The sequence below is a fragment of the Oncorhynchus nerka genome, linkage group LG25 (genome assembly GCF_034236695.1).
Source record: "Oncorhynchus nerka isolate Pitt River linkage group LG25, Oner_Uvic_2.0, whole genome shotgun sequence".
Lineage (NCBI taxonomy): Eukaryota > Metazoa > Chordata > Actinopteri > Salmoniformes > Salmonidae > Oncorhynchus > Oncorhynchus nerka.
Window position 1 is genome coordinate 5,357,232 of NC_088420.1, and position 13,090 is coordinate 5,370,321.

Below are 13,090 nucleotides of genomic sequence, written 5' to 3' on the forward strand. Positions count from 1 at the left end.
CTGCGTTGTCTTGGCTGTGTGCTTAGGGTCGTTGTCCTGTTGGAAGGTGAACCTTCGCCCCAGTCTGAGGTCCTGAGCGCTCTGGAGCAGGTTTTCATCAAGGATCTCTCTGTACTTTGCTTCGTTCATCTTTCCCTCAATCCTGACTAGTCTCCCAGTACCTGTCGCTGAAAACATCCCCACAGCATGATGCTGCCACCACCATGCTTCACCGTAGGGATGCTGCCACCACCATGCTTCACCGTAAGGAGGGTGCAGGTTTCCTCCAGACGTGACGCTTGGCATTCAGGCCAAAGAGTTCAATCTTGGTTTCATCAGACCAGAGAATCTTGTTTCTCATGGTCTGAGAGTCCTTTAGGTTCCTTTTGGCAAACTCCAAGCAGGCTGTAATGTGCCTTTTACTGAGGAGTGGCTTCCATCTGTTCACTATACCATAAAGGCCTGATTGAGATGGTTGTCCTTCTGGAAGGTTCTCCCATCTCCATAGAGGAACTCAGAGTGACCATCGGGTTCTTGGTCACCTCCCTGACAAAGGCTCTGAATATTTATGTAAATATAGTATTTCTGTTTTTAAAATAATCTAAAAACCTGCTTTTGCTTTGTCATAATGGGGTATTGTGATGTCATTATGGGGTATTGTGATGTCATTATAGGGTATTGTGTGTAGACTGATGAGAAAAAAAACAATTCAATAAATTTTAGAATGAGGCTTGTAACGTAACAAAATGTGGAAAATAAGAATGGCTCTGAATTCCTACTGAATGTACTGTATTACATCACTGTAGTACATCACAATATCATAGAAATACTATAAATCAACGTATATGGTGCTACATCTGAGTCATTCGGCAGACAACACAAGTGTAGTGGTACCAGACCTTATCCACAGATCCTACAGGTCAACAATATTCCCTGGATCCTGCAGGTCAACAATATTCCCTGGATCCTGTAGGTCAACAATACTCCCTGGACCCTGCATCCTGCAGGTCAACAATACTCCCTGGATCCTCGATCCTACATGTCAACAATACTCCCTGGATCCTGAAGGTCAACAATATTCCCTGGATCCTCGATCCTACAGGTCAACAATATTCCCTGGATCCTCGATCCTGCAGGACAACAATACTCCCTGGATCCTACTGGTCAACAATACTTCCTGGATCCTACTGGTCAACAATACTCCCTGGATCCTGCAGGTCAACAATACTCCCTGGATCCTGCAGGTCAACAATACTCCCTGGATCCTACAGGACAACAATAATCCCTGGACCCTCAATCCTACAGGTCAACAATACTCCCTGGATCCTGGATCATGCAGGTCAACAATACTCCCTGGATCCTACAGGACAACAATAATCCCTGGATCCTACAGGACAGAACAATACTCCCTGGATCCTACAGGACAGAACAATACTCCCTGGATCCTACAGGACAGAACAATACTCCCTGGATCCTACTGGTCAACAATACTTCCTGGATCCTACTGGTCAACAATATTCCCTGGATCCTGCAGGTCAACAATACTCACTGGATCCTACAGGTCAACAATAATCCCTGGATCCTACAGGTCAACAAATAATCCCTGGATCCTACAGGTCAACAATACTTCCTGGATCCTACAGGTCAACAATAATCCCTGGATCCTACAGGTCAACAATACTTCCTGGATCCTACAGGACAACAATAATCCCTGGATCCTACAGGTCAACAATAATCCCTGGATCCTACAGGACAGAACAATACTCCCTGGATCCTACAGGTCAACAATAATCCCTGGATCCTACAGGACAGAACAATACTCCCTGGATCCTGCAGGACAGAACAATACTCCTGGATCCTACAGGACAGAACAATACTCCCTGGATCCTGCAGGTCAACAATACTCCCTGGATCCTACAGGTCAACAATACTCCCTGGATCCTGCAGGCCAACAATACTCCCTGGATCCTACAGGTCAACAATACTCCCTGGATCCTACAGGTCAACAATACTCCCTGGATCCTACAGGTCAACAATACTCCCTGGATCCTACAGGTCAACAATACTCCCTGGATCCTGCAGGTCAACAATAGTCCCTGGATCCTGCAGGCCAACAATACTCCCTGGATCCTACAGGTCAACAATACTCCCTGGATCCTGCAGGACAACAATACGTCCTGGATCCTACAGGTCAACAATACTCCCTGGATCCTACAGGACAGGACAATAATCCCTGGATCCTACAGGTCAACAATAATCCCTGGATCCTACAGGACAGAACAATAATCCCTGGATCCTACAGGACAGAACAATACTCCCTGGATCCTGCAGGACAGAACAATACTCCCTGGATCCTACAGGACAGAACAATACTCCCTGGATCCTGCAGGTCAACAATACTCCCTGGACCCTACAGGACAGAACAATACTCCCTGGATCCTACAGGACAGAACAATAATCCCTGGATCCCACAGGACAGAACAATACTCCCTGGATCCTACAGGACAGAACAATAATCCCTGGATCCTACAGGACAGAACAATAATCCCTGGATCATACAGGTCAGAACAATAATCCCTGGATCCTACAGGTCAACAATAATCCCTGGATCCTACAGGACAACAATAATCCCTGGATCCTACAGGTCAACAATAATCCCTGGATCCTACAGGACAGAACAATAATCCCTGGATCATACGGGTCAACAATACTCCCTGGACCCTACAGGACAACAATAATCCCTGGATCCTACAGGACAACAATACTTCCTGGATCCTACAGGACAACAATACTTCCTGGATCCTACAGGACAGAACAATAATCCCTGGATCCTACAGGACAACAATACTTCCTGGATCCTACAGGACAGAACAATACTCCCTGGATCCTACAGGACAACAATAATCCCTGGATCCTACAGGACAACAATACTTCCTGGATCCTACAGGACAACAATACTTCCTGGATCCTACAGGACAGAACAATAATCCCTGGATCCTACAGGACAACAATACTTCCTGGATCCTACAGGACAGAACATTACTCCCTGGATCCTACAGGTCAACAATACTTCCTGGATCCTACAGGACAGAACAATAATCCCTGGATCCTACAGGACAACAATACTTCCTGGATCCTACAGGACAGAACATTACTCCCTGGATCCTACAGGTCAACAATAATCCCTGGATCCTACAGGTCAACAATAATCCCTGGATCCTACAGGTCAACAATAATCCCTGGATCCTACAGGACAGAACAATACTCCCTGGATCCTACAGGACAGAACAATACTCCCTGGATCCTACAGGTCAACAATAATCCCTGGATCCTACAGGACAGGACAATAATCCCTGGATCCTACAGGTCAACAATAATCCCTGGATCCTACAGGACAGAACAATAATCCCTGGATCCTACAGGACAGAACAATACTCCCTGGATCCTACAGGTCAACAATAATCCCTGGATCCTACAGGTCAACAATAATCCCTGGATCCTACAGGTCAACAATACTCCCTGGATCCTACAGGTCAACAATACTTCCTGGATCCTACAGGACAACAATACTTCCTGGATCCTACAGGACAGAACAATACTCCCTGGATCCTACAGGTCAACAATACTTCCTGGATCCTACAGGACAACACTACTTCCTGGATCCTACAGGACAGAACAATACTCCCTGGATCCTACAGGTCAACAATACTCCCTGGACCCTACGGGACAACAATAATCCCTGGATCCTACAGGACAACAGTACTTCCTGGATCCTACAGGTCAACAATACTTCCTGGATCCTACAGGTCAACAATACATCCTGGATCCTACAGGACAACAATACTTCCTGGATCCTACAGGACAGAACAATACTCCCTGGATCCTACAGGAGAGAACAATAATCCCTGGATCCTACAGGACAGAACAATAATCCCTGGATCCTACAGGTCAACAATAATCCCTGGATCCTACAGGTCAACAATAATCCCTGGATCCTACAGGACAGAACAATAATCCCTGGATCCTACAGGACAGAACAATACTCCCTGGATCCTACAGGACAGAACAATACTCCCTGGATCCTACGGGTCAACAATACTCCCTGGACCCTACAGGACAACAATAATCCCTGGATCCTACAGGACAACAATACTTCCTGGATCCTACAGGTCAACATTACTCCCTGGATCCTACAGGTCAACAATAATCCCTGGATCCTACAGGTCAACAATAATCCCTGGATCCTACAGGTAAACATTACTCCCTGGATCCTGCAGGTCAACAATACTCCCTGGATCCTACAGGTCAACAATACTCCCTGAACCCTACAGGTCAACAATACTCCCTGGGTCCTACAGGTCAACAATACTCCCTGGATCCTACAGGTCAACAATACTTCCTGGATCCTACAGGACAACAATACTTCCTGGATCCTACAGGACAGAACAATACTCCCTGGATCCTACGGGACAACAATAATCCCTGGATCCTACAGGACAACAATACTTCCTGGATCCTACAGGACAGAACAATACTCCCTGGATCCTACAGGAGAGAACAATAATCCCTGGATCCTACAGGACAACAATACTTCCTGGATCCTACAGGACAACAATACTTCCTGGATCCTACAGGTCAACAATACTTCCTGGATCCTACAGGACAACAATACTTCCTGGATCCTACAGGACAACAATACTTCCTGGATCCTACAGGTCAAGAATAATCCCTGGACCCTACGGGACAACAATACTCCCTGGATCCTACAGGACAACAATACTTTAGGGCAGAGACAGCAGCCGCCCCCCCCCCCCCCCTCCTCCTCTCCTCCCTCCAGTACCTTGGTCTGCAGTTTTTGCACCAGCTGAGCCTGTCTGTGTTGTCCCTCCTGATAGGCCTGTAGTTTTTGCCTGTAGGCCCTCTCCTCATTCTGCAGCCGCAGGCGCTCTATAGACACACTCGCTTGGTCCGAGTCCCCCGTTGCGGACTGCAGAGCCAGCATCTGTTCAAGCTGTACATACACACATACACACACACACACACACACAAAGGGAGGTTAACCTTTGACCCTTATAACAAGCTCTAAAACATGACTTGGCATAATCATAATGATGACACACTACTGAAATTCAACCTCTAGGTTATATAATGGCCCACTGCTATTAAACCTCTGGGCTATATAATGGCCCAATGCTATTAAACCTCTGGGCTATATAATGGCCCACTGCTATTAAACCTCTGGGTTATATAATGGCCCACTGCTATTCAACCTCTAGGTTATATAATGGCCCACTGCTATTAAACCTCTGGGTTATATAATGGCCCACTGCTATTAAACCTCTGGGTTATATAATGGCCCAATGCTATTAAACCTCTGGGCTATATAATGGCCCACTGCTATTAAACCTCTGGTTTATATAATGGCCCACTGCTATTAAACCTCTGGGTTATATAATGGCCCAATGCTATTAAACCTCTGGGTTATATAATGGCCCACTGCTATTAAACCTCTGGGTTATATAATGGCCCACTGCTATTAAACCTCTGGGTTATATAATGGCCCACTGCTATTAAACCTCTGGGCTATATAATGGCCCACTGCTATTAAACCTCTGGGTTATATAATGGCCCACTGCTATTAAACCTCTGGGTTATATAATGGCCCACTGCTATTAAACCTCTGGGTTATATAATGGCCCACTGCTATTAAACCTCTGGGTTATATAATGGCCCACTGCTATTCAACCTCTGGTTTATATAATGGCCCACTGCTATTAAACCTCTAGGTTATATAATGGCCCAATGCTATTAAACCTCTGGGCTATATAATGGCCCACTGCTATTAAACCTCTGGGTTATATAATGGCCCACTGCTATTAAACCTCTGGGTTATATAATGGCCCACTGCTATTAAACATCTGGGTTATATAATGGCCCACTGCTATTAAACCTCTGGGTTATATAATGGCCCACTGCTATTCAACCTCTGGGTTATATAATGGCCCAATGCTATTAAACCTCTGGGTTATATAATGGCCCAATGCTATTAAACCTCTGGGTAATATAATGGCCCACTGCTATTAAACCTCTAGGTTATATAATGGCCCACTGCTATTAAATCTCTGGGCTATATAATGGCCCACTGCTATTAAACCTCTGGGCTATATAATGGCCCATTGCTATTAAACCTCTGGGTTATATAATGGCCCACTGCTATTAAACCTCTGGGTTATATAATGGCCCACTGCTATTAAACCTCTAGGTTATATAATGGCCCACTGCTATTAAATCTCTGGGTTAAATAAGGGATAAAAAGATTGACTGTTGTCTGACTATTTCTGTTTATAGCTGATAGAAACATAACAAAATCCCTGGCCAATAATGGACCAAGCCTTCACCACAGAAGAGATATAGGTAGATTGTGTTAGCGGGTGTCCATTGCGTGTCCGTTGTGTGTACGGCGGGAGTCCATTACGTGTCTGTTGTGTGACAGTTTCTACGTGTATTGATCCAAACTGCAAGCAGGGAAGATTCCTGAAGGGACAGGCCTTTCTCTGGTGTTGGAATTAAATCTCCCCTCCCAAAATATCTGAAATCCAACTGCCCTGTAGCCTCTCAACCTCAAACAGCCTCTACCCCTCCCCTATACTCCCCCCTGACTCCCCTAGCGTACCACCCACTCCTCTTTCTCTCTGGTGCCAGACACCCTGTCCTTACTAACACAAACCACATGGCTCAGTGAGCCCTGGGACAACACAGCTACACACTACAACACACTGGGACAACACAGCTACACACTACAGCACACTGGGACAACACAGCTACACACTACAGCACACTGGGACAACACAGCTACACACTACAACACACTGGGACAACACAGCTACACACTACAACACACTGGGACAACACAGCTACACACTGGGACAACACAGCTACACACTACAACACACTGGGACAACACAGCTACACACTACAACACACTGGGACAACACAGCTACACACTGGGACAACACAGCTACACACTACAACACACTGGGACAACACAGCTACACACTGGGACAACACAGCTACACACTACAACATACTGGGACAACACAGCTACACACTGGGACAACACAGCTACACACTACAACACACTGGGACAACACAGCTACACACTACAACATACTGGGACAACACAGCTACACACTACAACACACTGGGACAACCCAGCTACACACTACAACACACTGGGACAACACAGCTACACACTGGGACAACACAGCTACACACTACAACATACTGGGACAACACAGCTACACACTACAACACACTGGGACAACACAGCTACACACTACAACACACTGGGACAACACAGCTACACACTACAACACACTGGGACAACACAGCTACACACTACAACACACTGGGACAACACAGCTACACACTACAACACACTGGGACAACACAGCTACACACTGGGACAACACAGCTACACACTACAACACACTGGGACAACACAACACACTGGGACAACACAGCTACACACTACAACACACTGGGACAACACAGCTACACACTACAACACACTGGGACAACCAGCTACACACTACAACACACTGGGACAACACAGCTACACACTGGGACAAACAACACACTGGGACAACACAGCTACACACTACAACACACTGGGGCTACACACTACAACACACTGGGACAACACAGCTACACACTACAACACACTGGGACAACACAGCTACACACTACAACATACTGGGACAACACAGCTACACACTACAACACACTGGGACAACACAGCTACACACTACAACACACTGGGACAACACAGCTACACACTGGGACAACACAGCTACACACTACAACACACTGGGACAACACAGCTACACACTGGGACAACACAGCTACACACTACAACACACTGGGACAACCCAGCTACACACTACAGCACACTGGGACAACACACTGGGACAACACAGCTACACACTACAACACACTGGGACAACACAGCTACACACTGGGACAACACACTGGGACAACACAGCTACACACTACAACACACTGGGACAACACAGCTACACACTACAACACACTGGGACAACACAGCTACACACTGGGACAACACACTGGGACAACACAGCTACACACTACAACACACTGGGACAACACACTACAACACACTGGGACAACACAGCTACACACTGGGACAACACAGCTACACACTACAACACACTGGGACAACACAGCTACACACTACAACACACTGCTATTCCCTGATACACACTACAACACACTGTTGCTTGCGTGCCTCGTTTAAAATGGGAGGGGAGAGAGAGAGAAAGAAAGACATTGCTTTGGCAATGTAAACATATGTTTCCATTGCCATTAAAGCCCTTTGAATTGAAATTGAATTGAGAGAAAGAAAGAGAGAGTTCTCTCTCTCTCTCTCTCTCTCTGTCTCTCTCTCTCTCTCTCCCTCTCTCACTCCCATCCCCCTCTCTCTCTCTATCCCCCTCTCTCTATCCCCCTCTCTCTCTCTCTCTCTCTCTCTCTCTCTCTCTCTCTCCTCCATCTAGCCCCCCCCCCCCACCACCCTGTACCTCATGTCTTCCCAGTGTGTTTAATCTGTTGGCTCCAGAGTAGAGCCGGACAATAGTCTCACTGTTCAAACTCCTTCACTGGTATTATTAACACATTTTCAAATGGACATTTTACTGGCTTGCGTCCCAAACAACACCCTATTCCCTACTTAGTGCACTACTTTAAACAACACCCTATTCCCTACTTAGTGCACTACTTTTGGACCTATATGGATCTGGCCAACAGTAGGGCACTAAACAGGGAATAGGTGTCATTTATGATGAATAATGGCCCTTTCAGAGTTGTATTAGAGGCCACAAAAGTACAAAAAGGCAAACAAACTCATTGTGCCCGTAGTCTCTGTGTTTTTAGTGGTTTAGGAGGTTTAGTTTTGACCCCAGGAGAACACAACGACTTATTTGACTGTTTTACTGGTTCATGTGTGTGTGTGTGTGTGTGTGTGTGTGTGTGTGTGTGTGTGTGTGTGTGTGTGTGTGTGTGTGTATGTGTACTGTTTTGCTGGCCATTGTTAGGTGACAGCTTTAGAGACTAAGGAGGAGGAGAGACATGGGCAGATTAGAGATGTTCAGCAACGACTTAGCAGTGGTACATCTCTGACACACACTCACACACACACACACACACACACACACACACACACACACACACACACACACACACACACACACACACACACACACACACACACACACACACACACACACACACACACACACACACACACACACACACACACACACACACACACACACACACACACACACACACACACTCACACACACACACAGCCCAGCTGCTGTGTGTAAAGGGACTACGAGGTTGTTGAGTCATTATGCCCAGCTTGTGAGCATATGTTAGGTTTTAGAGCAGTGCTACTTGGTAATAATCGACTTGCTATTACATTAGGTTTTAGAGCCTTAGGTTTTAGAGCCTTGCAGTGATATTGATATTGACCTCATCCCGTCACTAGAGGATCCCTGGTTGTTCTTTAAAAGTAGTTTCCTCACCAGCATAAATAAGCATGCCCCATTCAAAAAATGTAGAACTAAGAACAGATATAGACCTTGGTTAACTCCAGACCTGACTGCCCTCGACCAGCACAAAAACATCCTCCTTTCTCTGTATATATCAACGATGTCGCTCTTGCTGCAGGTGATTCCCTGATCCACCTCTACGCAGACGACACCATTCATTCTTCTTTGGACACTGTGTTTAACAAACCTCCAAACGAGCATCAACGCCATACAACACTCCTTCCGTGGCCTCCAACTGTTCATAAACGCAAGTAAAACTAAATGCATGCTCTTCAACCGATCACTGCCCGCACCGCCCGCCCGACCAGCATCACTACTCTGGACGGTTCTAACTTAGAACGTGTGGACAACAACAAATACCTAGGTGTCTGGTTAGACTGTAAACTCTCCTTCCAGACTCAAATTAAACAGCTCCAATCCAAAATTAAATCTAGAATTGGCTTTTATTTTGCAACAAAGCCTCCTTCACTCACACTGCAAACATACCCTCGTAAAACTGACTATCCTACTGATTCTCGACTTCGGCGACGCGGTGCCATCCATTTTGTCACCAAAGCTCCATATACTACCTACAACTGCGACCTGTATGCTCTTGTCGGCTGGCGCTCACTACATATTCGTCACCAGACCCACTGGCTCCAGGTCATCTATAAGTGTATGCTAGATAAAGCTCCGCCTTATCTCAGCTCACTGGTCACCATAACAACACCCACCCGTAGCACGCGCTCCAGCAGGTATAACTCACTGGTCACCATAGCAACACCCACCCGTAGCACGCACTCCAGCAGGTATATCTCACTGGTCACCATAGCAACACCCACCCGTAGGACGCGCTCCAGCAGGTATATCTCACTGGTCACCAGAGCAACACCCACCCGCAGCACGCGCTCCAGCAGGTATATCTCACTGGTCACCAGAGCAACACCCACCCGTAGCACGCACTCCAGCAGGTATATCTCACTGGTCACCATAGCAACACCCACCCGTAGCACGCGCTCCAGCAGGTATATCTCACTGGTCACCAGAGCAACACCCGCCCGTAGCACGCGCTCCAGCAGGTATATATCACTGGTCACCATAGTAGCACGCGCTCCAGCAGGTATATCTCACTGGTCACCAGAGCAACACCCGCCCGTAGCACGCGCTCCAGCAGGTATATATCACTGGTCACCATAGTAGCACGCGCTCCAGCAGGTATATCTCACTGGTCACCAGAGCAACACCCGCCCGTAGCACGCGCTCCAGCAGGTATATATCACTGGTCACCATAGTAGCACGCGCTCCAGCAGGTATATATCACTGGTCACCATAGTAGCACGCGCTCCAGCAGGTATATCTCACTGGTCACCAGAGCAACACCCACCCGTAGCACGCGCTCCAGCAGGTATATCTCACTGGTCACCATAGCAACACCCACCCGTAGCACGCACTCCAGCAGGTATATCTCACTGGTCACCATAGCAACACCCACCCGTAGCACGCGCTCCAGCAGGTATATCTCACTGGTCACCATAACAACACCCACCCGTAGCACGCGCTCCAGCAGGTATATCTCACTGGTCACCAGAGCAACACCCACCCGTAGCATGCGCTCCAGCAGGTATATCTCACTGGTCACCAGAGCAACACCCACCCGTAGCACGCGCTCCAGCAGGTATATCTCGCTGGTCATCCCCAAAACCAACACCTTTTGCCACCTTTCCTTCCAGTTCTCTGCTGCCAGTGACTGGAACGAATTATAAAAATGGCTGAAGTTGGAGACTTATATTTCCCTCCCCAAATTTAAACATCAGCTATCTGAGCAGCTAACCGATCACTGCAGGTGTACACAGCCCATCTGTAAATAGCCCACCAAATCAACCTACCTCATCCCCATATTGTTTTAATGTACTTTTCTGCTCTTTAGCACACCAGTATTTCTACTTGCTCACCATCATCTGCTCATCTATCACCCCAGTGTTAGTTTGCTAAATTGTAATTTCTTCGCTACTATTGGCCTATTTATTGCCTTACTTCCTTACTCCATTTGCACACATGGTATATAGATTTTCTATTGTGTTATTGACTGTACGCTTATTTATTCAATGTGTAACTCTGTGTTGTTGTTTTATCTTGGCCAGGTCGCAGTTGTAAATGAGAACTTTATCTCAACTGGCCTACCTGGTTAAATCTTTGTCGTGCTCTTTGGTATTAATCTACTTGGTAAAATATTCAGTTTTAGAGCCTTGTAGTGCTACTTGGTAATATTCTACTTGGTAATATTCTACTTGGTAACTTGGTAATATTCTACTTGGTAACTTGGTAATATACTACTTGGTAATACTCTACTTGTTAACTTGGTAATATACTACTTGGTAATACTCTACTTGGTAATATTCTACTTGTTAACTTGGTAATATACTACTTGGTAATATCCTACTTGGTAATATTCTACTTGGTAATATTCTACTTGTTAACTTGGTAATATACTACTTCGTAATATTCTACTTGGTAATATTCTACTTGGTAATATCCTACTTGCTATTATGTAAGGTTTTAGAGCCTTGCAGTGCTACATGGTAAAATGCTACTTGGTGATACTTGGTACCACTCCAGGTTGTGGTAGTCAAGCACATGTAGAGTTTCAAAATGTTGATAACTTTCCCAGAATCCTCTGGTCTTTCAAAAAATCCTGGCTGTAAGATTCCTGGAAATAAGTAGGAAAACTAGGAGCCCTCCAACCAGGACTTATGGAACACCGGGGAATTGTCACCCTCCCTTGTCAACTAGGCACCAATCTGATAACTTTAATAATCTCTGCATATATAACACTGATGATAATTAACCCCCCCCCCACCAGGTAAAACATCCCTGCACACCTCACCACACACAGTGCAGGCCAATAGCATACCGTTGGCTCACAACATCTTCTGTCTTGTCTCTCATTATCAAACCTGTATGTTTTGTTTATCTATTGAGTCAGCAAATAGTAAATGGTGAATTGTAGATCGTAACCACCACATCCTTCTGTGTATGAACCATCCATGAGTGCGTGGGGATGTCAGGTCGTCTACTCTTCGACAGTTAACACATTACACAGTTATTAGCACACTGGTTTTACAGCTGGAAAAGCCATGCAAATTACCGCTACGCAAATCATGTGTAATATAATTTAGGGTCAAGTCATCTTTAGCATAACAGTACAATATCTCTAGCTAGGTTTTAACTGCAGACGCATATGTGGACACCTGTCAAACCTATTTCCCTCACAGCCAATCACTAGGGAGTTAAAGGAGACCACACCCTCTATCTTGGACGTCTCTAAACTAAAAAACCCTGTGACCTCCACAACCCCTCCAGGTCCCTCTGAGGACCAGTCTAAATCCCCTCCAGGTCCCTCGTTAGCCCAGTCTAAATCCCCTCCAGGTCCCTCGTTAGCCCAGTCTAAATCCCCTCCAGGTCCCTCGTTAGCCCAGTCTAAACCCCTCCAGGTCCCT

The 13,090-nt window shown here is 46.3% G+C and overlaps 1 protein-coding gene across 1 annotated transcript in view; it reads right to left on the reverse strand.

Annotated features, from left to right (window-relative positions):
• The window catches only part of LOC115124934 (rootletin-like), a 285,112-nt gene that overhangs the window by 219,350 nt on the left and 52,672 nt on the right, over window positions 1-13,090 (reverse strand). The window contains 1 exon segment of the mRNA XM_065009495.1: window positions 4,820-4,990. Coding sequence (XP_064865567.1) covers window positions 4,820-4,990 — 171 coding nt within the window.